This window comes from Cottoperca gobio, chromosome 21, assembly GCF_900634415.1.
Source record: "Cottoperca gobio chromosome 21, fCotGob3.1, whole genome shotgun sequence".
Lineage (NCBI taxonomy): Eukaryota > Metazoa > Chordata > Actinopteri > Perciformes > Bovichtidae > Cottoperca > Cottoperca gobio.
This window is the reverse complement of record NC_041375.1, coordinates 21,835,645-21,856,380: the sequence shown is the minus strand read 5'-3', so window position 1 is coordinate 21,856,380 and position 20,736 is coordinate 21,835,645. Positions and strand designations below refer to the sequence as shown.

The window sequence follows — 20,736 nt, the reverse complement described above, 5'->3', positions numbered from 1 at the left end:
CTGCTCCAACTAACAGCTTTTCTCTCTTTCACTTGACGTTTTATTTTCATGCTATAACTCTTCTTCCTTTCTTCCACTTCCTGCCTTCTCTCCTTCACCGCCAATCTTTCTAACATGCTCTTGCTTTGGGTCCTCCTCTTCCTCTCTTAGTCTTCATCCTTGCTAACGTCTCTGCAGTCGTCCTCTGACGTGCCCAGCGCTGCAGAGCTGGTTAGCGCCATAGAAAAACTGGTTAAAACCAAGATGGTGAGTGTGTGTATAGGTCGTAGTACACATGTACAGTATAACAAATCGAAGAATGCATGATGTGCAGAGCAGTGACGGCTGAAGTGTCGGTATGAAAGTAATCCAGTGACGTCTGTACATCCATGTGTACATTACAAATGGGAACTGCCAATGGCTACTTTGGAATGCTCTCAACGGTGCCATTTTGCCCAAATGTAAACAAGAGTTGTCTGTCGGTCAGATGGACACGTCGCTCTCTGCTCAGCAATCAGTTGATGAGATTTGGTGCTGATGGAGAATTTTAGATGTTCACTCTTGTGTGATTTGGTTGTTCCTCATGGCTACTAAAGACCAAGCTCCTGCTGCTCTCGTTAGATCATTATTCTGATGTTGGCTTTTACCTGCAGTTTTCACTCATTGAGCATCTGACGTTCGAGGGTGTAGCACGCTGTTCATATTCTTTGCTTTCCTGAATCTATAACTAATAATTGTGAGAAGGGAAGCAGATTGAGTCCATCTCTAAAAGCGGCCGTCTCCTCTCTTCAGACTCTGGAACCAGGAGCGTACCCCGGCTTCTCCTCTCTCTCTCCGCCGGAGCAAACCCCTCCCGTCCAGCCACGAAACCCTGAACTGGAGCAGAGAGCCAAAGCAATGAGAGGACGGATGTGAGTACTGTCGTGTATCATCGCTACAACCGACTCTTATTCGAGAAGCGCTACTTCTGCTACTTTTACCGCCACAAGCATCAGGACGGTGATGACGTTGCCTCGGCTGATGTTACAGTGCACTGTTTGTTGTGTCCAGGTTTGTCCTGAACGAGCTGATCCAGACAGAGAAGGACTACGTCAAAGACCTGGGCATCCTGGTGGAGGTGAGACACACACTGCTGAGGGAATACGCACTTTCTGTACCAGAGTATTACATAGAGTCATTGTCTTTATGCTCATTTCTTTATTCTTAACTAAAATTGGTAAGCTTATAATGACTACAGAACCTCTGAGAAATGTTGCTTTGATAGTGTTTAGTAACCCGTCTGCACAAAGGTCTCAGCTGGTGTGTGCATCCTCACCATTCTGACCTTGTTTGACCCCGCAGGGCTTCATGAAGAAGATCGAGGATAAGGGCGTCCCTGATGACATGAAGGGAAAAGACAAAATTGTCTTCGGGAACATCCACCAGATCTACGACTGGCACAGAGAGTAAGCTCAGCGCTCGGTGTCCAAAGGCTGGAACCGGACCCAGAGAGGGGTCGGTTGTGCAGTTTGTACGTGTTACCTTATATCTTCCCTCTTCTGTGTCTTTCAGCTTCTTCGTAGGAGAGCTGGAGAAATGTCTGGAAGACAATGAGCACCTTGCTGAGCTCTTCATTAAACACGTGAGTGGAACAGTGTTTGATGAAGATCATGAGGACTTTGGGCTTTTACAATATGTTTGACCTCGATGGTGTGTGTGTGTGTGTGTGTGTGTGTGTGTGTGTGTGTGTGTGTGTGTGTGTGTGTGTGTGTGTGTGTGTGTGTGTGTGTGTTACAGGAAAGAAGACTCCACATGTATGTGGTTTACTGTCAGAATAAGCCGAAGTCAGAGTTCATCGTAGCAGAATACGACACGTTCTTCGACGTAAGTGAAGTTTTGACTCTTCGTGTTACTGTCCCAGCTGCTCTCTAATGATGTTATTGTATCATTACTGTTGCTGTTTTCTGGCATTAATGGAAGGTTTTAAGTGTGTTATGTGTTATCTTTATAATAATCTTTATCTGACTGAAGAGAAACATGAAGTATAAGCTTCTGACGCTGCTGGTGTTTGTCGTGCAGGCGATCCAGCAGGACACCCAGTCCAGGTTGACCATCAGTGACTTCCTCATCAAACCAATCCAGAGAATCACCAAATACCAGCTGCTACTGAAGGTAACACACACACACACACACACACACATACACACACACACACACACACACACACACACACACACCAATGAACTTATTCAATTGCAAAAGAGACATAAAGAATTGTGTAATTAGAGAAAGAAGCTCTCTGTCCCCTTCACAGTCAGATTTATTAATTACAGAATTGATCAAATAATGCATATAATGTTATTTAATGTTTATTTTTCAATAATTGATGCACTGATGTGTTACTGTAAGTTGAATACTTGTATTGCCAAATAATCCAAACACTCTTTCTGCCGGCGTATAATTGGAAATAAAACGATGCCCCTTTTGATATTTCTATTTAATGCATTACTCACAATAATGTCATTATTTTGAAACTTAATTTGGGGGCTTTTCCAAGCAGATTTTGCCGTGCAATGATAGTAATTAATTAGATTTAAAATATTTATCGAATGACGGCCCTGAAAATAACATTTACTCTCATTTATCACGCAATAAACAATCCTCTTCCATGTAGTGTTGACTGTTGGAAATGTTTTATGGAACCGTAAAGTTACGTTGAGCTCGTGCAACTCACCAACACAGCTATATTGTGTGTTTTAGTTTTCTTTTTTAAATAAGTTGCCTAAAACTAGTTGCCAACAGTAAAGAAACTCTATTTAACAATATTTTACTGGAAGGCAATCATGTTCTGGTTTCTACCAACGCTGGACTTAAACAATTGCTAAAAAAGTGTCTTTATTTATCGGACACACCTGCCTGTGTGACATTCAGTTATGTATTGAAACTATACTGAACTGAATTTACAGAGTGGTAAAGTTGTGGTCATGTTTCTCCTCAGGACTTCCAGAAGTACAGCTCTAAGGCCGGCATTGACTGCGAGCAAATTGAGGTAAAAACACAACTTAATTCAAAGTGCTAAAACATCACAGTTACACACATTACATACATTACATGATCACTTTTACAGCCCTGTCAGAATCCAGAACCTTTATATTTGTATTATATATTAATATCAGTGGATGTCTGTTCCATTCACTGTTCAGCCTGAGAGAGGAGCAAACCATATGAACACGTATCAAAAGATTTGAATCTCTGTCTCTGGCTCTTACAGAAAGCAGTAGATTTGATGTCTCAGGTCCCTAAACTGTGTAATGACATGATGAACTTGGGTCGGCTGCAGGGATACGAGGTACGTTCACTTCCTGTTCATTACTGCTAATAATAAAGAAAGACTGACCAGTGAGCTCTAAATAAATTGTGTTGACCTTTTGTCTCTGCAGGGTAAACTGACCTGCCAGGGCAAACTGCTGCAGCAGGAAACCTTCTTTGTAACAGAGCAGGACACCGGCGTCCTGTCGCGCTCCAAAGAACGCCGAGTTTTCCTCTTCGAGCAGATCGTCATCTTCAGTGAGCTCCTGAGGAAAGGATCGTCCACGCCCGGGTACCAGTTCAAGAAGAGTATCAAGGTGTGCAGAGAACGGGGCTCTTTCTCTGGGGGGACACAGTCACATTCTGTTGTTATACAATTATGCACTGAAACTTTCCTCCCTCCCCCTCACAGATATCCTACCTGGGTCTGGAGGACAGCGGGGACAACGATCCCTGTAAGTTCGTCTTGTCGTGTCGCGGCTCGTCGGAGCGCTTCACCCTGCAGGCCGCCAACGACGAAATCAAGCAGGTCTGGATCCGACACATCCAAGACGTCCTGGATGCTCAGAGCAACTTCCTGTCTGGTTAGAAAACACACTCTCACACACACACACACACACACACAACACACACACACACACACACACACACACACACACACACACACACACACACACACACACACACACACACACACACACACACACACACACACACACACACACACACACCTAAAATATTCTCATCTGAAGCATGATGTCATTTCTTATCCGCCAACTACAGTCGATGTTCCCCTCAAACACCGTCTCTACTCTTAATCTCCATATTTGCTCTAAAGATACAATATATTAGCTTGGTGCTATTTTAAGACCTCACCATGCCTGTTTGAGAAATGGATTTTATAAAATGAAATAAACTGTATATATATATATATATATATATATATATATATATATATATATATATACTTATTTTGTTACATTTTTACTGACATTCTTGCACATCATACCAGTTATTTAGCATTTTTAAGACTTTATTCTTTATTTTCTTTGGTAAGAAAATGTCCACATGAATGAATTGTAAATGATCAGAATGTAACTTTAAGGTTGGAAAAACTAAAATCAGTGAATGTTCAGTGTGACCTATTTTGAGCTGGTTTCAAGTCTCTGCAAGTAGCTTCACGGTGCTGAGGAGAATTAAACAATGGCTGACCAGAACTACTTTTAGTTCAACAAACCACTGCGTTCTTTGAATGTAGAATGAGCTAAAAACAGACATCATTCAGGTCGACTCCAGAGGAGCAAAAACAACAACACATGTAGAGAGTGAGTGAACCTGAAATGACACCACAGAAGAAGAATCTAAATGCTCCGTGTGTGTGTGTGTGTGTGTGTGTGTGTGTGTGTGTGTGTGTGTGTGTGTGATTGTAGCTCTCCAGTCTCCCATTGAGTACCAGAAGGAGAAGGGCGGAGCGGGCAGCAGCTCCTCACTGACCAGAAACCGCTCGAGCTCGGGGAACCGTCCCGCTGCGTCGTCCCACAGCCGCCCGTCCTCCGCGGTCGGCCTCGGCGACAAGGAGACGGAGAGAGGGAGGACTCAGATGAAAGTGTCCACCTCCAACGGCGGTTCGACGTGTTTCGACTCCAGGGTGAGTTCCTGCAAACGGCATGTGATGCGAGGGCTTGTTGGCTGAAAGACGCGCATCTCCATTTTGACCTTGTGTAGCCATTAACCATACACCACAGACTGCAGCAGCTGAACTAGGGCATGAAGCACACTCCCCCCCCCCCCCCCCCCCCCCATTCAGCTTCCTGCTCCCTAAAAGCCAAGGTTAAAATCTGGGCTACTGCAGGTGTAGCAGCAAACAGTGCGGGTTATATATAAACATACCGAGCTGTTCTTTTTCTGGCCTACTTTGACTGAAAAGCTTTTGCTGTGTGCAGAAGGTTGGACAGCTCTGCTCACTCTGTGACGTACAGCCTGCCCAGCTCTACATCCAAGCACCTTGACCCTCGTCAAGGGAGGAATGTTCCCAGGAACGAGACCTATAGAGTTGTCTCATCATAAGTTAAGAGGAATCTCAACTAAAATAGCACATTCTTTAAGGCTACGGCAACCTGTGGCCCTAGAAGGGGAATGGTGATTTGAATGATTCGTTCATTTCAGTTGTTTTCTTGCAGTTTTAGCACTTTAGCACTAAAGTAAAGTCAAAAACCTGCATAACTGTCAATCTTTCCCTCCTTTTTTGTTCCACTTTTGATCCGTCTCTGCTCCAAGAAGACATAGATTTAATGGATTTACCTCACTTATTGTTTGAAAGGTAAACTGGAGCTTTAAGAAGTGTTTAATGTTTTCAGCACGGTTGTTCTGAGGTAAAGGCAGAAGTCTCAGCAGCATAGCGACTGCTCACAGATCAGTTTGGCCTGAACAGAAGGCTGATGCTCGGATGTCGTTTCCTCCTCCCTCTGCTCCTCCTCAGGTTGGGCTCAGCTGTAATGGCGTCACAGCCAGCAGGACTGTTATCCAGCCCACATAGACTCACCTAACCTTGTCCTCAATTTGTCATCCTCTCTTCGTCCGTCATTTCTCTTCTTTGTTCTCCTCCTTTGTGTTTTTTTTCCTCCTCTCTTCTGTCTTTGCCATCCTCTCCTCTCCTCTCCTCCCCAGGACATTGAAGGCGGCTGTAACGGCGTCTCCTCCACCATGTTGATTTCTCAGGACTACTCTGCGCTCAAAGAGAACGAGATCTGCGTCAGTCAGGGAGAGACCGTGCAAATCCTGGCTACCAATCAGCAGAACATGTACCTTGTTTACCGGCCGGCCAACAGCCAATCGCCTGCCGCGGAGGGCTGGGTGCCGGGACACATCCTGGGCCCGCTCACAAAGTCCATTAAAGACTCTTCTTCTACTTCCTCCTTTTCGGCATCGGTGGCCGATGCCAACAACATCAAGTAAGTCCCCCACCTACCCAGCACTTCTTTACCTGCAGACAGCGCACTTCTGGTTGGGCTCCAAACCAAGCACTCGGATTGGACGAGAGAATTGAGGTGACAAATCTCTTGTCTGCCCATTTTAGTTTAGTTTTTTTTGAATCCGCTCCCATCCCCAGGTCCTAACTACTCACTTCCTCTCCTACTAACTCCTCCCTCGCTCATATACTTCCCCTCCTCCTCCCCCTTTAAGAACGGACTCGTGGACCTCACAGGAGATTTTTCTTTTTTTGTATTTGAACTCCTCACTTGTCTTATTGTTCCTCGGAGGTAAAAGGTACACGACCGTTCTCTTACTGTCCGTCGAGCTGCTGCAGTGACCCTTTTATTTCTGAGCCATTGTCACTTGACAGCTCTGTGGCAACTAGATGAAAATGGATTTCAGGCTGAACTAAAACACTCACACACACTGATAATTGTCCACGTTAACGAGCACTGAGGATTTATCCCGCAGAAATAGACTGGATAGAAAGTGTTGTAACTTGTAGCTGACTCTGGAGAGAGAACACCGTCATGTGGAGATAAAACCGGACTCTTATTTCAGTTCCTAACACCCTGTGTTTCTTTTTTTTTTTTGTATATTGTTTTTCTTTTTACTGTTTTTGGAAAGAAAGAAAAGCTCACCTGGGGCATTCAGGTGGCCTCAGCCCCATTCTCCGCGGTGGAGAATATTTATTTTGTTGTCTGTGGCAATCTATACACACATTTGTGTTTATTCCTCTTGTTGTTTTTCTGCCTTGTTAATTAGTATTTTATTTTAAGGACAAAGTTGGATTTTGTTTCCTCCTCCATGTTGATTTTGTTTATTATGTCGGCAGTTCACTGTACAAAGTTCATTTTTTTTTTTTTAACTGAGGCTCTAGAACATTCCTGTTTAAAAAATAAAATAAAAATAAAAAATCCCTTTTGCACTATTTAAGATAAGAAAAAATATGAATGAAGTCAGGCTGTGCAATATGTTGCGTTTAATGGCAACGGTCCACATTGTACTGTTGGTAGTCTAATTCTAATGATTTTAAATGTATTTTAAATATGTAAAATAAACCTTTTGGACTTGAGCATGAGTTAGCAAAGCGGCGTGAAGGTGAAGTTGTTTTGTTCTGCGTTAGGCTGAAGATGATTGTAGTTTTTAATATTTGTAAATAAACTACAACAGCAAATGTTAAACTGAGCGGTCTGCCTGCTTCTGTGTGTCATACCATCAGGTGCAGTTTCTCTTTTTAAGATGAGAGGGAGAAATATTCAGGAAGAACAAGAGTCATTGAGGTTATATGTTAAGGTTCTCATCTCTAGAGCAGGGTTTTATTTAACTGAAGTGTAACCGCACTAGAGCAACAGGTATACATTTATTGTCTGCACCTTTTTCCCTGTATGTTTAATTTCAGCTTTTTGTATTTGTTGTTGTTGTTGTTGTGACATTTCCTTTGACGTTTTTTGTTTCAGTTTTTACTAACCCCCACGGTTTGACACTCCACAGAAGGTGCAAACTTCAAATATAAATTCAAAGGTTTTAAAATGTTGAGAAATGCAGAAACCGGCTGCTAATTGGTTTAATTTAAGGAACATTTTTCATGTTTTTTTTAACCAATAACTGCTTTAATTTTATGAACTTAAGTTTCTCTACTGACCTGACAATAGTGGAAAATCAGTGGTTAACTTGATACGACACTTGGAAGAATAAAAGTAGTATATTTGAGAAGGTGAAATGCATTTTGCACAAACTCGACGATTCTTTTTCTACAGTACAGACATTATCCTAAATAAATTAGTTTTGGCCCCCCTTCTCATCACTGCTCATGAAGAACGGTAAATTAAAAAACATGAATTATTCTGCAGGAGACACGAGAGCTGAACTGTAGATGTGATTTTACAGGTTACAGTGTCTCTGGTTGTGTTAGTGGAAGGTACAGTATGTTACTGTTTCTCCCACGTGTCTGTCGCTCTCTCCTCCAGTCGAACTTCATCTCTGTCTCAATCCCTCTGTCCCTCTGTCCCTCTGTCCTTCTGTCCTTCTGTCCCTCTGTCCCTCTGTCCTTCTGTCCTTCTGTCCCTCTGTCCTTCTGTCCTTCTGTCCCTCTGTCCTTCTGTCCTTCTGTACCTCTGTCCCTCTGTACCTCTGTCCCTCTGTACCTCTGTCCCTCTGTCCTTCTGTCCCTCTGTCCTTCTGTACCTCTGTCCTTCTGTACCTCTGTCCTTCTGGCCCTCTGTCCTTCTGTACCTCTGTCCTTCTGTCCCTCTGTCCTTCTGTACCTCTGTCCCTCTGTACCTCTGTTCTTCTGTACCTCTGTCCTTCTGTACCTCTGTCCCTCTGTCCCCTGTACCTCTGTCCTTCTGTCCCTCTGTCCTTCTGTACTTCTGTCCCTCTGTCCTTCTGTACCTCTGTCCTTCTGTACCTCTGTCCTTCTGTCCCTCTGTCCTTCTGTACCTCTGTACCTCTGTCCCTCTGTCCTTCTGTCCCTCTGTCCTTCTGTACCTCTGTCCCTCTGTCCTTCTGTCCCTCTGTCCCTCTGTCCTTCTGTCCCTCTGTCCTTCCTCTCCTGTATCTTAATGGACCAGAAGAGTCTGGCTGCAGCTTCAGGCAACAGCGACCCCTACAGGACCCTCTGCTACAACACATGAGGACGCAAACACTTACATTTTACAGACATACTGACAAACATGATATAAGCAATATAAGAAACCATGGGGACACATCAAATAAATATGTTTTGATAAAATACATCTTACAGGATGTATGAAGGGATAATAAGTCCATTATAGTGAAGTGGAGTCTGTTCTCTGCATCTCTACGCTGTATGTATATGTAATATTATTTATGTATATATATATATATATATATATATATATATATTAAATATAATATATTAAATATATATATATATATATTAAATATATATATATATATATATTAAATATATATATATATATATATATATATATATATATATTATATATATATATATATATATATATATATATATATTATATATATATATATATATATATATATATTAAATATATATATATTAAATATATATATTATATATATATATATATATATATATATATTAAATATATATATTAAAAGGAATATATATATTAAAAGGAATATATATATATTAAAAAGGAATATATATATTAAATATATATATTAAAATCTATATATTAAAATATATATATTTAAAAAAAAAAATTCTATATATATATATATATGGCATAGAATCTCAAAATGACTTATTGTTTTGTAGATTTAACAAAAAAAATATTAATTGAGTAGCTTTATGTCCTTACTGTCTAGTATTGTAATGTTTGCTAGCATGCTGCCAGATATAATCTCTGTCAGTCTGGTGAGAATAGCAGCTGTTTAAATTAACACACTGATACTAATAAATGATGAATAGAAACCAGTGTGTTGGATTTAGGGGAATAGCAGAAATGTAATATAATATTCATTGTGTTATAATTAGTGTGTAAACACCTGAAACTAAAAATCTTTTTTGTTCCGAATGAGCCGTTCATATGTGCGAAGTGAGCCTCTTCACGGAGCCCGCCATGTTGCACCACCATGTTTCTACTGTAGCTGTGAAAGAGAGTGTTCAGTAGATGCCACTAAATCCAACACACTGGACCTTTTTTATATACAGAAAACTGAAATAATGGGGAAAAAACAGCTTTAAAGATTTGAAATTGTAGCTAAAAATGACATTTTATCAAGAAAATACTCCAATCAAGAGTTTTAAACTGACATTGTGATTTGTGAAACATGGGTGTGACATAACATTTAGCTGCTTTTCATTCATTCAGATAAAGTAAGGGAACATAAATGTATGCATAATTAGGTTTTCATCATTAAAAATGGCATCACACTAAACTGTCCAGCCCCACATCACCACAGAGGGTTCTCAGACAGCCGTGTGCCTCTGCAGCCAGACTACGCTGGACACCGCTGAGCTTCTCTCTGATTGGCTGGTTGATGTTTCTCGTTCCTGTACCGTACAGGAAGTCTCTGTCATGGAACACACTGCGCGCCAGGAAGCGTGCCGAAGCCAAGGACGCCTCCTTGGTGGGGGTCAGAGGTCAGGAGAATGGCCTCCTCCGTAAACCCAAAGAAACCACGCCGCCCCCTCCCACGCTCGCCTCCCCCTCCACCAGGGCAAAGGGCAAAGTGAGTAAAGCAGGCCGACGGCGCACGCTGGTGATGTCATATGTGTGTGCCGAAACCCTTACCTGCCCCCTTGCCCCACTTGGTTTGTGTGTGCGCGCATGTGTGTGTGCAAATCTGGAAACACACACTTGCTGTGTTTCTTTTAGAGTCCAACGATGGTTCTCAACCTGCATCAGACATCAATTCAGTTTTTTTGGTATTTATAAATCAGGTAATTGAGGTTTAGGCCTAACTTAAATGAATTAGCCTCATCCGCTGATCACAACGAAGCCATTTTGATTAATTCCAGTGAAAAACGTTGTTATAAATGCGGGTGTGAAGTTGAAACTCTAAGATTTAAGATGGCTGGTTCAAAAACTAAACATGGAAGAAATATTAGATGGTTGAGAACCATTAAAGAAGAACGCTGCAAGTTTTATTTTTAATCTATTTGTTTTATCCCAAACCCACAAATGCACTGAATGGAAAATAAAATCTGATTTATTTGTGTGTTTTTTTTTTTTGCGTTGTGATTTATTTCCCCCTCCCTGTGCATGGATAGAGGTAGATTTCACTCATTTACTGATTATAAATTGATATTATAATTTGAATTCTGCTGTTCTAACCAGTGTTTCTGTAGTGGACTAACACCGTGCAGCTGAAAGTGTTTTGTGTGTAGATGTAGACGTGATTGATGATTTATAGCTGTAGTTTCAAAGTAAAAGCACTGCACAAGAGCAGATCCCAACTGCTCCACATGTGGCTGACTTACAGTACGAGGTTTTTAAATAAGTTCAACATGTGAAGAAAAACCGACGCTTCGTACATCTAAATGCGCGACCTTAGTTTTTATCACCCCGTCGTAAGAATGTATGAAACACATTAATTACTTCTGCTTGTTGCAGACTGAAAGGGTTTCTGCACAAATGGCAGTGAATGGTGTTTAGTGAGATGTGCAGAGATCTAGTATGTGCAACTGTGAATGTCAAAGCCTGAGACGAGCTCTGATCATGATGAATACTCACATTTACTATTATCCTCTTAATATGAAGCTCTCAGACGCAGATCTGGGTTTAATATCTGTTCCTTGTATTTGTATCTAGACAATGAATGTATTAAACTGAAGACATGGATCCTGCTACTGAATAAGAGAAGAGATCAGACATGTTTAGATGAATATCTTAAGAAGTGATGCCTTGATACATGAGGCGTACACCCTTTTTCATCAGGACAAATGTAAAGCTAATTACGCAGGCTCTCAGGTGAGTATGAGCCGAGCAAACCGGGTTCTGTGCAGAACAGAAGTTGAAGGAGTGACTTCTTCTCTTTATCCACAGAGTAATAAATACACAGTCCTTATATTCTCTTCATTCTCCTCACTTCTCCTCTTATCGTTCTTTTTCATTCATTTTCTTCTTCTTGGCTTTTTGTTTTGCTCCCTTTCCTCTTGTTCCTCCTGTTCCTCCTGTTCTCCTCACCTGCCTCCGTCTCTCGCATCTTAATCCACTTCTACATTATTCTTATCCCATCTCCCATTATTCCTTTTGTTCTCAAATGCTTCTACCCTCCCTTCTTTCCATCCCACCTCTCACTCTCTCGTCTCTCCAACTCTTCTACTTCCCTGCTCCTCTTTCATTCTCCATCAGGATGTTCACACGTCAGATGAATCCGACTGTGATGATGACCTCGACCCAAAAACAGGCATGGAGGTACGCACGCGCAATATGTGTTGTTTAAAAGAAAGCGGCATGTAGTTATAACACCGCATTGTGTCTTCAATAAGATCTAAAACAAGTTGAATGTAACGTTAAAGTGGACAGAAAACAAGACTTAAACATAACCTACAGGCAGCGACGCTGTTTGTGAGGTGCAATGTGATGAAAACTAAACTTTAACCTCATCTGTTGTTTCAGCTTCTCAACCCAAACTTCATCCAGGAAGGTAATACATTAGTTTTAGCTTCAGACAGTTTTAGTTTGCTTCCTGGTGTTACACATGAACCAGGAGGCGTGGGAATTCAAAATGATTAATGGGCTTCTCACAAAGAAGCTCTTGCACACACCTCACCGGCTGCAGAGCATAAGAGAAGTCCCCGATGTTGTTTGACGTCCCACATAATCCATTTTGGTAACTACAGCCTGCCACAAAACCTCAATTGAGCTGGCAGCGAGCCTGCTCGATGAATCATGCCAGACACCAGAAGCAGCCTGATGACACTGGTCTGATTCCCAAAGCTGAGCTGCCAGCTGGGCTCAAATCCACATTCCCAATAACTCACCAAATCTGGCAGCCAGATAACATATAATCCATCTAGAGCCAGAACCAGGCCCGACTTGGCTCGTTATCTGTTCTTCCTAAATATCAGCACAAAGTTACAAATGAATCAGACTTGGTGTGACATTATGGGAAAGAATGAAATCATGTTCACAAGGGCCACGCTGTGTTCGCCAACTCTCTACATACTCAGTGACGAGTGTTTGCTGCCATCTGAAGTCCACATTTAAATAGCGTGTGGTGAATGAATAAATACATAAAGTCCACGTTCTGTAAGAGTATAACTAGAAATTGGAGTATTGTGTGATGTGTTTCCTTGGTGCAGTGGCTCCAGAGTTCCTCGTCCCTCTGTCAGACGTGGTGTGTGCATTCGGGGAGACTGTGGTCCTCTGCTGTAAAGTCTGTGGACGACCCAAACCCTCCGTCACCCTGAAGGGCCCCGACCAGAACCCAGTGACCAGCAACAACCGCTTCACCATAGACATTAGGTAACGACAAGTGCATGTGTGCAAATGTTTGTAGTTTCCTGCTCTAAATCCTGCCTTGGGTTAAATTGAGTCCTTCTATGTTCCTGCTTCTCTGCGTTCATCATCCTGATGTTTTTATCCCATTTCTTTCCCTCCATGTCTCCTTCTCCCTTTCTTCTCCTCCGCCTCTTCCATCTCTTTTCTTCTACCCCTTCCTCCACCTCTCCAGGGATACAGGTGACATCTTGTTGAAGATCTGTAACCTGATGCCTCAGGACACCGGCATCTACACCTGCGTCGCTGTTAACGACCACGGCTCCGCCTCGTCCTCCGCCTCCATTAAAGTGCAAGGTAACACGTCTGCATTAACAGTGATCCCGCTCAGCACTCGATGGTTAATTAGCTGTAATGGTACAGCACTCAGATTTGAGTTTCCAGTTCCTGCAGTGGTTTGCTGACTGTGTGCATGTTTCCCCCCCCCCCCCCCCCCATGTCCTGCAGGTATCCCAGCAGCCCCTGGGAGACCGGTGGCCCAGGAGGCCAGCAGCACGGCGGTGATGATCCACTGGCCGCCTCCAGCTTCCTCTGCTCACTGTGCTGCCAGCAGCTACACTGTGGAGTACAGACAGGAAGGTCTGTGTGAGGGAGGGGGACGGGTGGATTCTTTAGCTTTTCGAAATATGCAAAGAGGTTTAAACCTTTTCTCTCCTGTCTCCCTTTTCAGACTCGTTGCTCTGGCAGCAGGTGGCCAGCAGCAGAGAGGAGTGTGTTCAGATCGACACTCTGATCCCCGGAGGTCACTATCAGTTCAGAGTGCGAGCCTCCAACCGCTGGGGGGTCGGCCCGCCATCCGAAGCCTCGAATATGGTCACACTGCCCAGCAGCAGTAAGTCTGCACACACACAGTTTCTTAATGTGGACACAAAAGCTTTTCTAAAATATTCTAAAGTATAAAGGAATAGTTCAACATTTTTGGAAATTATTCTTATGTTTTTTAAAATATTAATCTCATGTCTGTGCATTAAGGACATGATTCATTTAGTTTAGTATAAAAAATACTTATTTATTGTCAAGATGCATGTTGTTTATTTAAACAGAAGTATCTTATGTTAGGGAGAGTTATGCTAAATTTATGGACTTTTTAACTTTATTTTTACTTATTTTATTGGTTTTAACACGTCTCACGTGCCTTATTTTTATATTGATCAATTGTTCCTTTAATTATTATTTTATTCTATTTGATTATTTAGGTTTTAATTCTCATATTAATTCTTACTGGTTGGTTACTGATATTAATTATTTAAATGCTTAATGGTTTTAATTCACATGTCCCTTTTTAATTATGTTTATATCTAATGTTTTATCTTTATGCTTTATAAATAAAGTTGTGCTTGTTTCATTAATTAAAGATGAGATTATTATCATGTCACTCAAAATGAACTATTAAAAAATGTCCAGTTAAAACACCAAGCTGTCTAAACCATTGTAATAATACAAACTATTAATAGATGCATCGAAACAGTTGAGTGTAAATCTAAACGGCTGGAAGTTCCACGACACACAACAGGAAAGTGTGCGACCGAAACAAAGACGGGCGGCACAACAGAAACGTTTGTGAAGTGTTGAAAGAGTCTTGACTCTTCTGCTCTTCCTCTGTCCAGACTCTGGCTTTGATGGAACAGGGATCCAGTGGAAAGAAAACTTTGAGTCGACCTTCTCTGAGATCTGTGAGATCGGAAGGTAAACTGCTGCAAATCACTGACTTTCCAAATGTCTTTCACAACCCGAGCTTCTTTTTCAGCCCTCGCTTCTTTGTTTAATTCCTCCTCTGTTTGTTTATCCAGGGGACGATTCTCAGTGGTGAGAAAATGTCTCAACAAGTCTACAAAGAAAGAGGTAGGTCGTGCCTGACAGGTAGAGCGGTTGTGTTGTCTGATGCTGCTGTAAAGTATAAAGTAAAGTATGTGTTTATTGAAAATTGAAATTGAAATTTAGGTTGCAGTTTAGTCTATTTTTGTGTTTTTAGTTGCACTTAGTGTTTTTTAAATTTATTTTTATCAAGTATTAGTGTTCAAATTTTATGTATTTAATTTAATTACATTTTAAATAATATATATTTTTTTTTTCTGCATTTGAGTTCCAGTTTGTTTGTGTTTCAGGTTGAAGCAAATAATTGATTATATCTGTATTTTTCACTTTAAGGTCAGTTTGCCTTAAAGTGTTTTGTCTTTTATCTTCTCGTCACTTTTCTTCATGTTCAGGTTGCGGTGAAGTTTGTGAGCAAGAAGATGCAGAAGAAGGAGCAGGTGGCTCATGAGGCGGACGTCCTCAGACACGTACAGCATCACCAGCTGGTGGCGCTGTTGGACACATACGAGTCTCCCACCTCCCTGATGCTGACCCTGGAGCTGTAAGTCCTAAGAGAGGCTTCATGTCTTCCTTATAGACCGCAGATCAGATGTAATACAGATAGCCATTATTAAAGCGTTATCTTAATGTTACTTAATGTGTAATAATAATCTCACACATATATATATATATATATATATATATATATATATATATATATATATATATATATATATATATATATATATATATATATATATAAATATTCAGGGGCCAAGCAATCAAGGGCTTTAAAGTAAAATCCTAAAATCAATCGTGTGTGTGTGTGTGTCAGGCTGGAGGACGGTCGTTTGCTCGATTACCTCGTCGCCCACGATGAGCTGATGGAGGAGAAGGTGGCGTTCTTCATCAGAGAGACACTAGAGGCCCTGCAGCACCTTCATACCTGCAGAGTGGCACACCTGGATCTGAAGGTGAGAACTGTGTGTGTGTGTGTGTGTGTGTGTGTGTGTGTGTGTGTGTGTGTGTGTGTGTGTGTGTGTGTGTGTGCTACTTTAATACAAACTGACTTGACCTATCAATGGACTGAGATTAATTTTTCTTATAAACTATGTATTTTTGAAAGAGTCATATGTATTATTAATTTAAAATGATTAGCGTCCTTGTGTTTCTGAATCTGTTTGTCTCCTGCAGCCTGAGAACATCATGGTGGACCTCCACTCTCCCACCCCGGGCATTAAGCTCATCGACCTCGGCGATGCCGTCCAGCTGTCGGCCCACCGCCGGTACGTCCACCTCTTACTCGGAAACCCAGAGTTCGCTGCACCTGAGCTCATCCGTGGGACGCCGGTCTCTGTCGCGACAGACTTGTGGAGCGTGGGCGTGCTGTCCTACGTGATGCTCAGTGGCGTTTCCCCGTTTCTGGACGAATCACCGGAGGAAACCTGCGTCAACATCTGCCGCCTGGACTTCTGCTTCCCGGATGAATACTTCCGCGACGTGAGCCAGGCGGCGAGGGATTTTGTGTCCTCATTGCTGCAGCAGGATCCCAGGAAGAGGCCAAGCGTCACTTCCTGTCTGCAGCACCCGTGGGTGGGACGTGGGGGTGCACATGGTGGGGAGTACTCCAAGACTCCCCTGGACACGACACGGTTGGCCACATTCATAGACCGAAGAAAACAGCTGCATGACGTTCGGCCCATCACTAATATCAAAGGGCTGGTGAGCAGCAGCATGGGCAACACACTGTGACGGAGATCCACCTGTGACCCCCCTCCCACAATAACAAGACAATATCATTTAGTATTTATTAATGTGTGAGTGGGGAAAGGATTTGGTGCCTGAATTGTTCCTTTTGGTGCGAGATGTAATCTTCTTCATGGACCAGTCACCAGAAGTTATTGATATTTAATTACTGACTAACACTTCATAGATCTGTGTTCACCTGGTATCAATCATTCAATATAAAGCGGGTCCCATACACTGCCTAGAACACCCCATAAGAACCCAAAGAGATGAACCTCAAAGTTGAGAAAATTAGCATTTAAAAAAACCACACTGTGAGCAGGCATAATAGCAACATATTAGTTTATATTTGTAGTATTTATTTTTCCAGGGACAGATGATATATTGGAGCTAAGAGTGTAGTCGTGTCTTTCACTTGGACCTGCAGACAGTTGTTGGTGCTGTTGCTCAGGAGCTCTGGGGCAGCACTGAGTCACTGCCAACCTGCAGAATCACGTTAATTGAATGTGTGGTGATCTGTTAAGAAGGCAAAGTAGTCCACATCCTTACTTATTGAAAACAATATATACTGTACAATGCTATACCCCGCAGTTCTAACAAAAGTGAAAAATAATGTGTGCATCTTCCCCGGTTCCAAATGTAACACTGATGTTTCACCAAGTTTCATGGCAATCGGGTCAAATCCTGCTGACAGACGAAACAAACAGACAAATCTCCACATGGAAAATAATCGATTAAAAAAAAAAAGGCAGAAAGCCAAAAACATATTGAACTCTTTCTTGTCCGGTTCGGTAAGAAGCATAACGTATGTCACCGCCGAGGACGTTTGTATAATGTCAATACGTTACCTTTTACATTTAAACCGCCAACATGTGAAGCTTCTTGGGACTGGATGCACCAGCACTGAACCCTTTGCGACGATACACCTTTTCATTTCTTGAATGTTTGTTTTAATGTCAGGACTGAAGTCGAGAGTGAAATCATATTTGCAAAGGTTGAGCTGGAGCGGTGCGCGGTCTGGACTGATCCAACCGGACTGAACAGCTGCTGGACTGAACAGCTGCTGGACTGAACAGCTGCTGGACTGAACAGCTGCTGGACTGAACAGCTGATGGACTGAGCAGCTGCTGGACTGAGCAGCTGCTGGACTGAGCAGCTGCTGGACTGAACAGCTGATGGACTGAACAGCTGCTGGACTGAACAGCTGCTGGACTGAACAGCTGCTGGACTGTGCAGCGGCAGAGATGACCTTGTGAATAGATCTACGCCGGACTGAGCTGTCATGAACTGGATTAAAATGTGCAGTTGTAGCGGGTAGCATCATGACATGGAAGAGGACTACTGGAGCTTGCACAGAGAAGGCACCGTGGAGGAAACCGGACATTTGTTCGTATCACTGTTTACAAATACTTTGTCCAAAAAAAAAATGCTTATGTAGTTTACAAACAAGGTAGAACAATCAGGGAAAACCTGCATGTAAAGTCACCAGGGACGGTTTAGAAATCAGGTTAGAAGTCTGTCTGTTTCTTGAACATTTTGGTGTCGAGGTGGGGAAATGAAGTCCACCCTGAAAACGTATCTGTTTGTACCATTTGTCTAGCAGCCACTGTGGAAAGTTACTAACCATCGTGTTTGGGTCCCGGTCATTTGTCTTGTTCAATAGTTCATGAGGCTGCTGACTCGGTCTTGGGTTTAGACAGAAAAATCTAATTTACTGTCTTGTTTATACTGATGAATGTAAAAAAAAAAAAAAAAAAATGTAGAATGTGTTCTGCAAGTGCTGTCCTCTGCTTTCACTTTCACAATGCTCACTCACTTTGCATCCCCACATCCCTCCGCAAGCATTTAGTGACAATAGCAAGCATTTATTTCCGTGCCGCCGGGGATGCAGAATGGTGCAAATGTAAGCTGGTACATCTCCATCCAATGCAAATGTGTAGGGTTAATAGTTTGTGTTTTTCAGTCATGAGATCTATTCAGGTACCAGTGACTCAGCAGAGTTCTGCCGAGTCATCTCAGATCCATCTTCTCAGCGTGGACTTCTCTATCCTGAAGGTTTATCTAATCATCAAGCATGGCAGCAAACTCTAATCAGTACACGGCATTACTTAATATCCATCTCCTCCTAACACACGGAACAGCTTTGTGTTAAATGGGTAAAAATTAATATTTTTAAAAAGTACTTCCAGTTAACGGCGAACTGTATCAACTAACTAGCTGAAACACTCATTAAAAAAATAAATAAATAGTATAATCAATATTATAACAACGGTTGTGATGTTTCATCTCGGTCTTTGGAGTCTCAAAGGGTTAAATATTAGATACATAATTATCATATGAATAAATATTGTGAAATAATCCACACATAACTTGGTTAAAATGGCATTTTTTAAATACAACTCATAAAAACAGACAAAAGAAAACTGATAAGCTTTGTTATTGTGTATTGTATTAATCACATCATACACATGATATAATTATTTATTTAATATTGGACACTTTGGGCCTCCACATGCAACCTCAGCACCAGTTAGCTGGGAAATTCAGAAAGCTCACTGCCTCAGTTCACGCTAACAAAAGTGCTTTTGCTGTACGATGAAACAAATCTTCACAGCGTTCGACTGTTGCTAACAACCCAAGGTAATCCTGACTGCCTGTCGTAAGCAAATGTACATGCGTGTCGTTTTATAACAAAAACAATAATGGAAATCATATTGTTGAGGCTCAAATGCAGATTTCAGTTGTAGTTTGAGGAACAGCTACACGTCTCCTCTCTGTCAGAGTCCTTCATTTGCTTTGTTTACGTTCCAACTGAAAAAGTAAAAGTCTTCGCTCTGCATTGTAGTATTTTAGCACTCAGGGTCTTCATAAAGTAGAACCAAGCCTTCAAAACACACATTTCAGCAGAACTGTCTTGTTAAAACGGTTAGTAATAATGTTTCCTGTGAAGACGACTCTTCATCCGCAGCCTCTGGAGTGACATTCGTTTTAAATACCCGCACGTATGGAAATATAAAAAATGTGACGATGCAGTAATAGTGTACAGTATGTAAAGTCTAAAGCCAGTACAGTTTGCAGTCCTGCTGCTGTGCAAACCTTAGTTTGACTCTGAGGAACAGAGCGGGATCTGTTGGAGACCTTTTGTTTTATTCATTTTGTCTTTTAGGTTATGGATTATTTAATATTTATTTTGTCCTGTTTTCATGTTTTTACCACGAAATGCATCAAAAAAACCAAATCTGACCACAAACAGTTCAGCAGGTTGAGATGTTTTCTAAAGGCCCGTGGTTGGAAGACGTAACAACCACAGAACTGTCGAGTAAAAGTCCTTCATTAATCATTTTAATTATGTAAAAAGTACAAAAGTATTGGCATCAAAATGTACTTCAAGTACCAAGACTATATTCTGAAATGGGCCATTCTGCACATTATATTATTGGGTTATAATCCTTGATGCATAATGTGCTCATCACTTCTACAGCATGTGATTTGAGACTCGGATCTTCTCGTCCACACAGTTAAACTTCAGGCCGACTCTCCCGGTGTCAATCCCACAATGCATCTGTCATGGCTTGGTGAGCCGCGTAGCACTGTGGTGGCTCCACCCTGTTGAATGCTCGCCTGTGCTGTATCCTGATAGTGTTCATGCTGAGCTTTGTCCATAGAGAGCGTTATGCTGATGGCTTCATGTTGCTGTGTGAAGCAGCACACGTCTGTATAGGCTGCCTCTTCTTACTCCATACAACCTGCTGGTTTGTTACTCTTGTTTTACTAATAAAGAACCTGCTTGTTTGTATGTTTCTTTCCTCTTTCTGTCTGTTTCACTGAAACCACTCTGTGAAGTGTGTTCTCTGTTTCCCCACTGGGTGGCGCCACAACATTTTAGACTCTAGTTAAGTAACAGTTTGATTTTGTTAACCTTCAATGGGTTGAACTCATTGCAGGCTGGACTAAGTCTGTTGTCATGCTTATTAATAATGTGTAATGTCTTTGCTGTCTC

At 41.8% G+C, this 20,736-nt stretch overlaps 1 protein-coding gene across 1 annotated transcript in view; it reads left to right on the top strand.

Annotated features, from left to right (window-relative positions):
• The window catches only part of LOC115026555 (kalirin-like), a gene marked incomplete at its 5' end in the record, with an annotated part of 35,235 nt that extends 14,703 nt beyond the window's left edge, over positions 1-20,532 (top strand). The window contains 25 exons of the mRNA XM_029459412.1: positions 151-246; positions 772-890; positions 1,030-1,096; positions 1,321-1,424; positions 1,531-1,600; positions 1,756-1,842; positions 2,038-2,130; positions 2,957-3,007; positions 3,230-3,307; positions 3,399-3,584; positions 3,680-3,851; positions 4,698-4,915; positions 5,935-6,218; positions 10,257-10,422; positions 12,048-12,110; positions 12,315-12,342; positions 13,001-13,163; positions 13,372-13,493; positions 13,644-13,775; positions 13,867-14,028; positions 14,804-14,882; positions 14,987-15,038; positions 15,404-15,552; positions 15,826-15,964; positions 16,185-20,532. Coding sequence (XP_029315272.1) covers positions 151-246; positions 772-890; positions 1,030-1,096; positions 1,321-1,424; positions 1,531-1,600; positions 1,756-1,842; positions 2,038-2,130; positions 2,957-3,007; positions 3,230-3,307; positions 3,399-3,584; positions 3,680-3,851; positions 4,698-4,915; positions 5,935-6,218; positions 10,257-10,422; positions 12,048-12,110; positions 12,315-12,342; positions 13,001-13,163; positions 13,372-13,493; positions 13,644-13,775; positions 13,867-14,028; positions 14,804-14,882; positions 14,987-15,038; positions 15,404-15,552; positions 15,826-15,964; positions 16,185-16,742 — 3,438 coding nt within the window. The remainder of the gene's footprint in view (positions 1-150; positions 247-771; positions 891-1,029; positions 1,097-1,320; positions 1,425-1,530; positions 1,601-1,755; positions 1,843-2,037; positions 2,131-2,956; positions 3,008-3,229; positions 3,308-3,398; positions 3,585-3,679; positions 3,852-4,697; positions 4,916-5,934; positions 6,219-10,256; positions 10,423-12,047; positions 12,111-12,314; positions 12,343-13,000; positions 13,164-13,371; positions 13,494-13,643; positions 13,776-13,866; positions 14,029-14,803; positions 14,883-14,986; positions 15,039-15,403; positions 15,553-15,825; positions 15,965-16,184) is intronic.
• Between the last annotated feature and the right edge of the window lie 204 nt (positions 20,533-20,736).